At 32.0% G+C, this 14,917-nt stretch overlaps 1 protein-coding gene across 1 annotated transcript; it reads right to left on the bottom strand.

The window, feature by feature from the left end:
- Positions 1–415: 415 nt before the first annotated feature.
- LOC124532996 (pupal cuticle protein-like) lies at positions 416–5,910 on the bottom strand. The gene is made up of 2 exons (XM_047108146.1): positions 5,707–5,910; positions 416–1,488 (listed from the first exon to the last, which is right to left on the bottom strand). Exons 1-2 carry the CDS (start codon positions 5,716–5,718, stop codon positions 709–711), a joined length of 792 nt encoding a protein of 263 aa, XP_046964102.1. The 5' UTR covers positions 5,719–5,910; the 3' UTR covers positions 416–708.
- Positions 5,911–14,917: the final 9,007 nt, after the last annotated feature.

The following is a 14,917-nucleotide window of genomic DNA, read 5'->3' as shown; positions in this document are numbered from 1 at the left end:
TACACTTTGTATAAAGTGTATTATCCGTAAATATCGATTAATACTGAGCAGCTAGTTTAACATGATGTCCACAATTTGTATATAGCATGTCGTGTCAGCGATTAAAAATGTTTTATATAACAATTTCAATAATTGAAGCACGCTATTTTATTTCGGTGAAAGTATTTCATATATATATTTTTATTTCATTGTAGAAAGATAGGTGCATATATCATAATTTGAGGCTGCGTGGGTAATGTTCTTAAAGTACGCTACATTTATTTCTTTTAAAGATTGAAATTTAAGATTTTTTTGCAAAATTATTATCATTAAGTAAGCTAGACTTTTTAATGTTTAAAGTTAAATGGTAATTGTTTTTTGTATTTAAGTAGTAAATTTAAACTTCCTAGGGTTCGGTTTAAGTAAGACAAGGTTCTTTTAATAAATCATTTTTTTTATTTTTGTTTATTATATTTCGTTTATGCATACATATAATTATTTATTATGTACAAAATGTTCGTATAATAGAAATTTCTTAGGAGAAGTAACAAAAGCTACAGGAAGGAATAGTCTGACGCACTAGCACTTTGAAAATATTACTAAACGAAGAGGAGATCGAAGGAGAAAGAGGAACTAAAAGTGTCTCTAGGGTGTCACTTACTAGCATTCTCTGAGAGCGTGACACCCGAGAGAAGTTTAGTTACCCGGAAAGAATAGAAAGGAAACGAATCACCAGTGCTGCTGGGGGTGGGCGGGAGCAGCGTGGGCAACTTGTGAGTGGGCCGCTAAGTGAGCCGCGCGCGCAGCAGCAACCTCAGGGGTCTCCAGGATACCAGCGCCGTTTTGGGCAAGTCTGATTTGAGCGGGAGGTCCCTGCCAGGAAGGAGCACCGTTCCATTTGTTTTGAGCGGGGGCGTTCCATTGGTTGTGAGCGGGAGCGTTCCACTGGTTGTGAGCGGGGGCGTTCCACTGTCCGTTGTTGTTGGGTGCGCTGTTGGCGGCAGAGAGAGCGGCAAGGTGGGCGGCACGGGCCTGGGCTACTTCAGGGGTCTCAGCGACGGGTGCGGGGGCATGTCCGGCAGCGTTCCATGCGGGAGCAGCGGGGGCAGCGTTCCATTGACCGGAGTTGTCGTTCCACTGACCAGAGTTGTCGTTCCACTGGTTAGCGTCATTGTTCCATTGGCCAGAGTTGTCGTTCCATTGACCAGAGTTGTCGTTCCATTGTCCGGAGTTATCGTTCCACTGTTGAGCTTGAGCACCGTTCCATTTTTGTTCACCACCCTGCCAGTATTGTTCGTTGTTCCAGCGGGGATCATATGAGCCATCATCTTGAGGGTTGGGGTTGTTTTGAGCGGCTTTTTGAAGGGCAGCGTAGTGGGCTGACCGAGCTTGAGCTACTTCGGGTGTGTCTAAGATGTTGCGGCCATCCTGGGACAGCGCAATGTTGGCTGGAGGGCCGGTCCATCCAGCATGGGCTCCGCACGCCACCGCCAAGCAAGCTACAACGATCTGTAAAGAAAACATGACATGAAAAACCAAAGTTTTTTTTCGGGTATTGACTAGTATAAAACTTTTCCATCGATGGTTTTCTTATAATTAGTTTCTTTATAAGTACCGAATAGTACATTAACATTAAGATCATGACATTAAAATTAACATCACAAAAAGTCCGATAAAAAGACCTCGAATTACGCACTTATTATGTAAATTGAGTTTTTGTCCAAAAATGTCTTGTAAATTGTAATTTTATCGTTCGAATTACATTGTATATTATTTAACTGCTAATGTATTATTATAGCATTAACGTAAATTTCGGTAGATATCAAAGCTAGTACTTGAAATAAATTATTATACTATAAATGTTTCAATAAAAAATATATTAAATTACAACAACAACAAGTAATGAAAAAATATTATACATAATTGTTGTTTAAAGGAGTTATGCAATTTTTGTCTATGTCTTCATTCCAATTTCAAATCAATCGTTAATATTTATAAATAAGGTTGTATATTTTCAAATAAATTGTTACTGATAGAAAACCCTGAGTCCTGCATGCCGCGATTCAGGTGTAAAAAGGTTTATTAATGGTACATTTTTTACATTTCAAAATGATCATAAACTAATTGAATTATATTGAACGTTTTAAAAGCGACTAACGACAGTAAAACAGCATAACTCGAGTGTTTACTACATACCGGTATTTCAGAATAGTTTTTTTTTTTATTGAATAAATAATGAGAGCCCTTGTATTGTGAGAAATAGTATCAATGTTAACGAGTGGGCTTGGAAGTATGTAGTGATAGGTACTACGCACTCATTCTACAGCGCATTCTATATAAGGATACGAGAACATTATAGGTATGACAAACAAAATATATAATTATCAGTTGAAATGCAATAAAATTAACACGTAATTAGTTTTAAAATTCAACATTGCATCAACTCTAAATGGCTTTATTATAAAGCAATTTAATGTTATGTTATTGGAAATATAAAACAAAATGAAATATAATAATATGAAATAGGTACGATTGATCGAATTAAGCCCTATATGTGAAGTTATGTAACAATATGGGATGGATAGCTATATAATTATACTGATTAATGATGGGAATAGAAAAATGTATACGTTATGTATCGTGAAAGCTAATATGGATGAAAATTTAATAGAGTTATTATGGAATTCGTGGCGAGCCTATGTTCAGAATCACGTAATGATGTCAGGGCTTGTGGTCACGTCCGATCCGATCAGCCAGTTGAGTGAGATAATCAAATGACTAATTTAGACATCACTCACGTCAAATAACTAGACTAATCAAATGATGTTTTGTAAAATCTATTAAGATAATTTAATTATGTAAAGATTTTCACACGAAAAAGAGAACAAAGGTAATTTAATTATTTTTACAAATGTAAGACAAGCACGTGAAATTACAAAATAGCTGATAAAATCGCACGTGTTCGCGTTTCGACCTTCTTCTAGATCTTGTGCATGAAGGTGAAATTAAATCATTCGCGATCATGAATTGTTAGCTAGTTTACGTAAAAAACAATTCACTCGAGCTGACTCCTAGAGTACACTAAGAGAAGTTAATTTATTCTGTTCTGGTCTTGAACAAAAAATATATGAGTGCGTAAATGACAGCATGCGCAAAACAAAGCAAAGTCGACGCTTTCGTAGATAATTGACAATAAATAAAAGTAAAGCAGTACTAAGTGAATGGCGTCAAGGTCTGAAGGCTGTCCGAAGGTCACGAAGCAGGAAGCCAGCCTTCCGGACCTGCCCACAGCCACATAGTGACTGGTTTCCCTCGCATATCAATATGACATTTGTTTTTTTTATATGTATCATGACTGTGCTATGTGTTTCTAGAACTTTAAGTCGGCTTAGCTTTAAAATTTAATATTCGAAGGGTAATTATGAAAATCGTGAAAATACTAAGTACTGTATTTAATTTCGAAGTTCAGATACAGTTCTTAATAGAGGTGGGCGTTTTATAATTTGATATAATTGGAATATCGATACTTCGAGTTGACGCGTAGGCCTGCCCTTCTAAATTAGCGTGCAATGGAATGCAGACAAAAAGCCAGTGAGCGGCGAGGCGAACGACAATAACAAACAACTTATCCGGTAGTCCCCGGAATATATTTTTCCATGGGCATTCAATACATCATATACTCAACAATTTCAAATGATAAATTTTCAGTACCCTTACACCCTTTTACGTGAGAGTTCTTTACGAATAGAACCACTTATCAAACAAAATAAACATACAAATAGTTTACGATAAAGCGTTTCAATTGTAGCTAATTATTTATTAGATTTATATGTCGAGCACATCAAATAAAGTCGTTATCGACACTAAGTATTTGATGTACGATGCGTGAACGTTATGAATAAATTAGACCTCAACCTTATTGCTTCGAGATTAAGATACAAGTGACGTTTATATTGCGGCTCGTACTGGTCCATTTGACATTGCATGCTTAAATGGATTATGAGCAGACAGAACGAGTTAATTGGTGATAGCTGTAAGCGTTCACCTTACTATATTTGGACGTTTTACGTAGTAATTGCGATTGCACATTAACATACGATTTTTTATTTTAATCTTGAAAATGCTCTTGAAATTGACGACAGTACTGAGGTAAATGATGACTTATATATACGACACAAATAAGGATGAAAGATTTGTTTAACAGTGCATATGTTTTATGTACTTTCGTACTTAGTAGTATTGTAATTACGGGTTCTAAGTTATAACTTTAATTAGATCATAGAAAAACGTCATTATTTTATATGTCATCAAAACACAGTATCGGCGTTTGAGCCTTTTTTAGATCTGAATTGCAAACAATGAAAATAAGTGAGTTTAGATGTTACAGTGAATAATATCATAATGCAATGAATGTAGTTGTTACGTCATTATATAATAATAAACTTTTTTCTACAATTATTAATAATTTCTAACAAAGAATTTCACGCTACGCATTTTCTAAGGATTGCATCAATCGATAACTTTCAATGTCATTGAAACGCGCACGCGCAGGGTGGCGTCGGTTCGCGGGAATATTTGTGCTCTGATTCGCTACGCTTGAAACCTTGTAACAAAAAAAAAATGTTGCTAACTCTATCAATAGTTGATTTATATTGAAACTGCGGCTTTGCTGATACTTTTTTGGTTAAATATAATAGTGGTTATTTTTATCTGCACATGTGATTGGAAAAATCTGATTTAGTATTAGAAACTTTTTACAAGTTTTTTTAAAGTAATAACGAAACTATAAGGACAGTACTTTACTCTACTTTATAATTTTGTATGAAAAAAGCATAAATCGAAGTAGTTTTTATCACAGTTTAATTCTTAAATAAGCATGAGCGTGCTGTATTCATATGAGGAAACAATTACAAGTGGAGCGCGAAATAAAAAAATACTTCAGTGACAATGACCCGCAAGTCGCGTGCTGCGCGGGCGCACGGGCACTCTCGATAACTTTTTAATTTACGACATAGTCGTTACGCTAGTTTACACCAGTTATTGTAATATGTCAGTTCTAGAGCTCTGGTGTTAAAGGGATATTATTTGGACTTTATGTCAATTTTGTTATTTTGACGTCCAGTTTTCAGTTTTTGCATTACAATACTTTGTCTAGAAAACCACGAGGTATTTATGCGGAAACAAAAGCATGCTCGTATATATTTCGTATACATTTCTAATCCGTCAAAGTTATTTTGGAAATTAACTGAGTTTTAGACGTTAAAAATGATATTTTTTATCAAATAGATTTATAAAATCGATCGTAAATTATAAATTAATTTACACTACAGAATGTTAACATTTATTCCGACGCTGTTAACAGAATTATATCGATCGTTTATCGCTTTGAAAGCTTGTGAAAGAAACAGCTTGTTGTGCTGCCATATAATTAGGTTATAGACTTGCTCGGGCCGGGTAGAGCTAAGCTATCCCGCAGCTTTGTATAAGGCGAGGTTGCTAACAAAGTGCAGCGACTAGTTCGATAAGAGATACGGCAATAAATTAAGTCACAACGCTTAAACCACCACCGGCGCGCATTTAATCATTCGAAATATATCAATATTAGCATAAGTGATGTATACTATATCATTAGACCATTAATCATTAAAAAATAGTATAAGAATGGTAGAATATTTCGTAGTGAAATACAGAGCGGAAGAAGAAATTATAGTAAAAAAGTGTACTCACCATGGATTTCATTTTGAAATAAGAATTAAAGCACAGAAGTGAAAGAAAGAAAGAGTTTATATATAATATATTGAGTTTTGTTTTTTAATAGCGCTGCTGAAAGACTTGTGTCTTCCAGGAATCGCTATGTTGAAGTGCAACTTGCGTCTGATTGAAATGAGGGCGGGAGCGTGTTTTTATAGTTCGGCGCGTGCGCAGAGGGGGTGGTCGTAGTTCGCGCGTGAAAGTATTGGGACATGCCATTGATAATAGGCGAATATGATAGATACAAATTTCAATGGCAGACTTTTTGGACTTAATACTGCGTGTGGTGTTCAATTATTTAATTAAACGAGCGCATTATTTTATGATTTTACTTTTACAGTGTGATTGTGTTTCGAAAAAGAGTTATTCTTAATAATCATTATTTGTCTAAAGTGAAAAGGAATAAAGTAATAACGTTTTTTTTTAATTTTACATTTATTAGGACAAGTAAAAACTCTTTTGGTTTTTTTTTTATCATAATTCGAATTTGAAAATCGATACTGTTGTTCTAGTTTCCTTTTAGTTACTTGTGAAATAAATAACGACCGTGTTATTAATCGAGATATTATACTTAAGTTCCGATTTGTTTGTATAATAGTAATAATTATTACGTTTTATTGTGCATGTGGATTATTAATAAACCTTTTTATGCAAGTTCGATTGTCACTTTCTTAACTCATAACGAAATGCGTCTAACTTAGCAATGATATTAAATAATTGTTATATGGATTATAAGAAAAGGTGATTATTTAAATGATAAAGTATAAATAAAAATTAGACAGTTAATCAATGTGATTTCCAATTAATTTAAAGTTGATTTAATCGTGAGTTTTATCGTCAGTTAATCTCGATGGAGCATTTAAGTTTCAAATCAGTACGACAATAAGAAATATTTTAATAGTGATTTCCTAGATTTGTTTACATTTTCATTTATTAACAAGTGAAGTTTACATTAACAAAAACAATTTGAATATGTTATTAATTAATTATTATACATTATACGCCAATTCACGACATTGATCTTAATATTTCATTGCCAGAATACCTTTGCGGTCCTAACGCGGTTAATAGTAACATGTTATTCTAATATATTAATATATTTCAGGTATATATCAAAGTTATTTTGTTTGCATTTATAATAAGTTATCTCTACAAGCTGAGATGGCCCAGTGGTTAGAATGCGTGCATCTTAACCGACGATTTCGGGTTCAAACCCAGGCCAGCACCACTAGATATATGTGCTTAATATGTGTTTATAATTCATCTCGTGCTCGCTGAAGGAAAACATCGTGAGGAAACCTGCATGTATCCAATTTCATCGAAATTCTGCCACACGTGCATTCCACTAACCCGCATTGGAACAGCGTGGTGGAATATGTTCCAAACCTTCTCCATAATGGAAGAGGAGGCTTTATCTCAGCAGTTGTTACTTTACTTTTTTTACTTTTTATCTCATACTGATATTATATAATATTTAGTAAACAAATTATTGATCAACATGCTAACTAAAAAATGTAGTTTTATTTCAAATTAAGAAAAGTATTTTTTCATAATACGACGTTCTTTAATGCTTAAGAATTATAGTTTAGTTTAACATAGTATATGTTTTATTTAGTATTTATATCGTAACGTCAGTACATCTTAGTAATGCTTAAAACGTAAATGTAAACGCTTATCGTAACAAAATCGTTGAAGTCTTTAGTAAGGAAAATATGGAATCGTACTGATTTAAGTCTTATATATCTGGGAGGCTACAAAGAAAAATCTTAAAGATGTTTATTATTTTCGTTTAATAAAGGTGTATGTGTATATTAAGTGTTACTGGATACACAAATATATTTTTAATGAAATTTTGTTTTTCAACCGACTTCCAAAAGGAGGAGGTTATCAATTCGTCTGTATTTTTTTTTTTTTTTTTTTTTTTTTTTTTTTTTATGTTTGTTACCTCATAACTTTTCACTGGGTGGACCGATTTTGATATTTTTTTTTTGTTTGAAAGGTAGTGCTTCCCGTGGGGTCCCATTTTTTTTATTTTTTTTTCCGATGATGGTATCCATGTGAAAACGACATAAGTGTTAAATTTGCATTATGTATATGCGCGACAAATAGGTGAATAACTGAAAATCACGTTAACCAATTTTGATAATTCTTTTTTTATTATAAAATATATACTTCAAGGGTAATTTGGTGAAAGTTTGGTAAGGTTCTGAGCACAGGATCCATGACAAAGTAACGGAACGGAAGGGAACGGAACAATTCTGAGGAGCACGTTAGCGATACTCGGTCGAATCTTTTATTTATAGGTTATTTGGATATTTGAGTCACCTTCCGTAATGTGGTTATGTTTATGTAATTATCATAGTCGAATATTATAATCAACTAGCTACCCACCCCGGCTTCGCACGGGTGCAATACTGATACTAAATATACTACAGAATTTGTTTATATACGACATCACATCGCAAACTTCTAAAATTATCAGTGTTTCTTTACTATATTGTTCATGTTTTATATACACAAACCTTCCCCTTGAATCACACTATCTTTTAAAAAAAACCGCATCAAAATCCGTTGCGTAGATTTAAAGATATAGGGACAGAGAAAGCGACTTTGTTTTATACTATGTAGTGATGGAACTCCTATACGGCTCGCAGTTAGGGTGCGATATGGGGCAGAATTTCTTACTATCTTTAATCAAATTTTGTGTATGTGATGTGATGTCATATGATGTACGAAATATAGTTGGTCTTTTTCAAAGTTTTTTTGCTGAGTTCGATTACAGCTCTTTCGAGGGATCCTTGTAGTTTACGCCGCGTGACGTATTAAATCCGCATTTTCAAAAGTCTATTTTTGCTTTATTCGCAAGTTTCCTTTGAAATTGTCCTCGAAGTAGTTTCTGACTCATATAAACGGAACGTTTAATCTATCCATATTAAAAAAAATAGTTAGTCAACATCAGCTTCACTTAAAATCAAAAAATAAATAAAATTTTAACAAAAAGAAAAACCGACTTCAAACAAAACACTATTTTAAAACAAATGAATATGCACGAAAAAGTAATAAAAATAATTGCGTATTCAACATATTTTTTAGAGTCTTCCTAAGTTAAATGAAATGAAAAATATTAGACTACTTAAAAGTCTATTAACGATTATATCATGTAGTTATAATTATTGTTATATTTGGAGTCGGTGTCAGCCAATAAGACCCTACAGTATATCTATCAAAAAACAATACGAGAATACTTTGACAAATATGTTTTTTACAAATTACCTTTTACACAATAATATACTGGATCAATCAAGGGGCTCGTATCGCTTCTTTCTTTTGATTGTTGGGGCAAGGGCACCGTGGCTGACACCGGCTCCAAATATACCAATAACTATAACTACATGATATAATCGTTAATAGACTTTTAAGTAGTCTAATATTTTTCATTTCATTTAACTTAGGAAGACTCTAAAAAATATGTTGAATACGCAATTATTTTTATTACTTTTTCGTGCATATTCATTTGTTTTAAAATAGTGTTTTGTTTGAAGTCGGTTTTTCTTTTTGTTAAAATTTTATTTATTGCTTTATAATGGCTTTATAATTTGTTAAAATTAACTGACAGCTGATATAGGCCAATTGATGAACTATACAAAAATATAACGAAAATACATATTTTCAAACTTTATAAAAAAACCACGTTAAAGATGTAATCATGTATATACATGTTTGTATAGGATGGGATCGAGATTATATAATATATATTTAACTTTTAACAACATTAAATGCTTAAATATATATATACAAATATGAACAAAAACTAGTTACTGTATAAATCTTGAAAAAAAAATACTTTTAAGGAATTTACTTGATCGATGCAGGATTCATAAACACCTTCGTTAAGATCTCACGACCTATGTTAGAAGTTATTGGGAGTCAAATATTACTATATAGCTGTCGTATAATTAGTGCATAGGTACCAAGATTGGCAAACGAATCTACCACCTGGGGTGCTTAGATTTTCATAAAAATACAATACACTTTTTTTTGGTATGACAGACGTAGGCACATAAGTCACGTACTTTGGATCTGTTCTATATTTATAAAAAACAGGTCTCGTATAAATCATATTTTTACAAAAAAGCTTATAAAGAAATATGATTACGTTTTATTAAAAGTAACTATTATAATGACGTCTTTGGGAATTTATAAACCATTTTAAGAATGGTACATAATACTTTTATGACACAGAAAAATATTAACTAGGATATTTGTGGTTTTGTATAAGTTTTTTTATGAATTCGAAACACAAATGCGGAAAGGATGTGTGAAAGAAAAATATAGCAAACTTTTATAAAAATCTTGTTTCAGATTTTATCAATTCTAGAAGTTAAGTCTTTAAAAAATTAATGATTTTGAATAAGAATAGTTCATTGAAAATGATATCATCATTTTAAGAATCACTTTTGCTTGCTTACTTAAATAACAACTAAAATAAAATAAAAACCTCTATGAGTTGAAATTGAGCCATTTTAGAGTCAACTCAAGACCTCGCCGTAACATTAGCGAGGTTAAATAAACTGTTTCTAAACCGTGGATGTGTTACAAACATAAAGAATAAATTATAATTACTTGCGATAAAATAATAAAAAGATTATTTTTCTCAAGTAACGGAAGTAATTCGCGTGATTTTCGATCGTTACTCTCGTTACTGTTAATATAATTGCCACTTTATATAAAACATAGTCATATTTATTGACTTCCTACTTTCCCTATTGCTTATTTTTCATATTTCTGATAAAGATCATAAAATTCATCATTATCATTATCAAGCTTACGAGCTACTGTTACGACAGTCTGTAAATTTCCCACTGCCTGCCTCCCTTTGAGAAGGTTTGGAGCTTATTCAATTACTCAGTTCCAATGCGGTTTGGTGCATACACATGAGGCAGCATTTCCTTGAAATAATATGTATTATTTCAAGGAAATGCTGCCTCATATAGAGGCTGCATGAATGCTGCCTCATATACTACAAATACAATACACTACAAATACACAAATACAATAGAGCACGAGATAAATTTACTAGTGTAGTTCTTTTTATCTAGGTTTAAATCCGCAAAATCGGTCAAGATGCACTCCTTCTAACAACTGGGCCAAATCGGCTCCAATGTATATGGACATAATGTTTGTTTTATAAAGTTGAATACATTTTGGTTTCACAATACATCTCGTAAAAATGTTAAATAATAAAATATCAGGCATAACTCAGTGCTAAGAACACTTGATTCCTAATAATCTTCGGATGACTATTACTGATATTTATGAACTTCATTTGTTTTTTGTAATTCATCGCGTATTCGGCGGTCAAGTTAAAATCATAAGTGGCATGTCCGATGGAAATCTGGTGAAGTAAGCATCAAACTTTCTCATAAACACCATGAATTTTCCACATGCATAGCCATTAACCGTTTATTGATTAGCGAGATGGTATAAACTCTAAAGAATTTTAGCTTAGCTTATACTCAGAATACTAGAACAAATTTTGCTCTGTTCAATTTTTCTACGACAATTTATTTTAGGGTACATATACTTACAATTCTTATCTGTAGTAATATTATAAATCATGAAAGTTGGCGAGTGTAATAGCATTTTATCAGTTCCTGAGTCAAACTCTGCAAAACAATTGTATGAGATAGTTTACCAAGCTTTGATAGAACGACCATAAACTTATTACTAAGAAATGTATATACACCGTTTGTGCACTAACAGAGTGACATAGTCGCTTTAGCGACAAAGCTCTTGAAATAAAGAAAAAAAATAAAAATTATAAATGTGAAAGTAACTCTGCCTGTCTGTCGGTCGTTCACTACTAAAGCAATTAACCAAATTTGATGAAATTTGTTATGAAGTAAATTTTAATCACCCACCTACACTAGAACGCGAGCGAAGCCACGGTTAACAACTTGTTAATAATAATATGTAATAATATATTTACTTGGTGATAGGGTTTTGTGCAAGCCCATCTGGGTAGATACCACCCAGTCATCAGGTATTCTACCGCCAAATAACAGTACTCAGTATTGTTGTGTTCCAGTTTGAAGGGTGAGTGACCCAGTGTAATTACAGGCACAAGGGACATAATATCTTAGTTCCCAAGGTCGGTGGCACATTGACGATGTAAGGAATAGTTAATATTTCTTACAGCGTCCTTTTCTATGGGTGATGGTGACTACTTACCAACAAGTGGCCCATATGCTCGTCCACCAACCTATACCATAAAAAAATGTTTTACAATTTTGTATAGGTAATTATTAAATCACGGCAATATAAATCATATTATAAAGGGACAAAATAGTCAAATCATTGATCGGACTCAGTAATATTGTGAAACCGATTTATTGTATGATTATCATCCTTATGAAAGCATAATAAAAACACATCACAATAAGCTATTTACTTTATGATTGCGAAACCGGTCAAGCGCATGGAATATATGTATTGTCATATTTATTTTATAAATAATTGTAAATTCATTTTCACATTAGTATATTATTTAAATAGTCGATATTTTCAATGATTTGAATTAATTAACGAATTATTAAAGGTTTTTATTTTATATTTACAGCCGAAATTATATATGGGGCACTTGATAGTAACTTATAATTTTAAAAGATATTAGTTATTCATAACGATCTTATCGGTCTACTTATTGGTAGGGGTTTATGCAAGTCAGTCTGCGTAGGTAACCACCCACTCATCATATATTTTACCACCGAACAGTAATAACATTGTTGTATTGTAAGTGAATAAAAGTGTAATAAAACATCGCAGTTCCCAAATTTGATAGTACTAAATGTACTTTTTAATTGAGTTTGATTTTGTACATTAAACAAAAGCTGGAGATATTATTTTACGCAAATCTTCGGAGTAGTGCACTCTCTATTTTCTAGCTCACATTATTATAACAGTAAAAAAATTGGACACAGCTGGTGGAATCCATGCATTAATATTAGAAATGGTTAAAATTTATACACGACTATGGACAGTGTGCATTTATTCCTAGATGGCCAATTTGCCAGTGCGCTACCTTAAAAGTAAATACCCAAGCTTGGGATCTATAATAATGTATTCCTTGGGTCGTTATTATTGAACTAGGTCACTCTTTTTCAATCCCGAATATAGAAATATTCAATGTACAATACGAGTTATATATATGTACAATACAAATTCAATTATATTCAATTTTTGTTGACTGTAAAATGATTGATTCATATAAAGAAATATAATTTGTATTTAAATGTATTATTATAGAGTTTTACTTTTCTTTACTATTTGCATTATCGTTAAAACTATATCTCGAATAATGTGTACTTTTTATATGACGTACTATTATAATTATTTTACATAACAGCTATAATTTATACGACATTACGTTACGGACGGTTATGAAAGCATTTCATGTGCTCTAAAGACAATTTAAATAAAAAAAATACACATTCTTTATAATTAATTTATAGTACACATATCTTATAAAAGAATTGCTTATGGTAAAAATTTATTAAATATGTAACATAAAATTCGTAACCTTATGTTTTTCTTTTATTTCACTGATTGCAAATTAGTTTTTACGAATAGAAATCTAGAATGACGAATAAATTTAAAAAAACTTTTTGTTCACTAAAAAAAATATTGCTTGAAAATTTAATATTATTAAATAAATTTGAAAGTAACAGAGTAAGAGTAACGTGAATCTTGACCGAAGATTGCGGGTTCTAATCCGGTTAGGCCGAGTTTTCATAATATGTGTAATCTGCGACGAAGGAATGCCGTAAATAAAGCCTGTAGTGTCGGATGAAATTCTGCCTCATTATCAGTATTGGTTTAGAACATCCCAATGCTGTGCAAAGGTTCCTTCTAATGAGAAGAAGTAGTTCCATACCAAAGCAGGTTGTTAGATAATGACAAAATGAATTAAAAAAAATGCTGTACATATAAAATTCTTAATCCTTAAGCAATTTTTTACATTGTATGTACATTTTAGAGGGACTCTTATTGAATTCCAATGATTTATTAAAGAAATAATCCATTTGGCACAAAAGCTGTGTCATTCTTAATACCGTCATTTATTATGGATTTCAACGGCCATGATTGCTGCGCTGAATTTATTTCCGTCCTTACTTTACGTATCCTCGTATGTTAACATTTCGTGTGAATATTTTCGACTTTGCAAATATGATAAAGGTTGTAATATAAAAAGTATTATGTATCGATTTGTAATCCTTGAATTGAAAATTCGTCGAGGTGCGGGCGCCGCGAGTCTGTCAACTGTGTCAGAATGCCCTAGGCGGGCCATTACGTTGTTTTTGTACCTTGATTATGTTTATTTCAAATTTTATTTAATCATTATCTGTTGCTTGCGATTTTATAGCGATAATTTTGTATAAAATAAGCCCATTTATGTATATGGTGATTAAATGTGTTTTTCCGTATTACTTATTAAATAAATTTACTAATGAGTTTGTTTCTTTGATTTCAGTCATTGGAATTGCATTGGATTGCCTATTTATTGAAAATAAATATCAATAAACAGTCCCAATGGACGACGTACCATCTGTTAATTTTGGGATTAAAGCTTAGTTGCGGCGGTTTCTCTGCACACCTTGTTAGATTGACGTTTTATATATAGTTTATTGGAGTTGTTGTATAAGATTGTACAGCCTAAAAACTAACTAAGCTTGCTAATAAAAGGAATGTATGCAAAAATTCGGATATGTTTATGATTTTATTGCCTTCAATCATACAAACTCTCCAGCTTTACAATCTTTGACATTCATTCTTAGTTATTTTCATTCGAAAACTATAATTATATGCAATCTTAAAAAATAATATACAAACCATTTTTTTCTAATATAATATTATTAACTTTTAATGATCATAAAATAACTAAATATTTAGAAAAAAGCTACGGTTCAAAATAATAAAAAGATACATAGATGTTATCACGAAACTAAATCTATTTTGATATTAATAAGATAATTGAATGTTATGCCAATGTATTTTAAATTACGTAATAATTTAAAATAAGTAATTAGTCAATTATACGATTGATTTTCAAGGAAGTAAAATCCTCCTTACTGCCTTGTGCGTCACCGATCAGAAATTCAACGACCATTAAGTATTCTAATAACAACAT

This window comes from Vanessa cardui, chromosome 10 (assembly GCF_905220365.1).
Source record: "Vanessa cardui chromosome 10, ilVanCard2.1, whole genome shotgun sequence".
In the NCBI taxonomy this organism is placed as follows: Eukaryota; Metazoa; Arthropoda; class Insecta; order Lepidoptera; family Nymphalidae; genus Vanessa; species Vanessa cardui.
The sequence above is the reverse complement of the archived record's forward strand: the minus strand, read 5'-3'. Positions and strand labels throughout refer to the sequence as shown.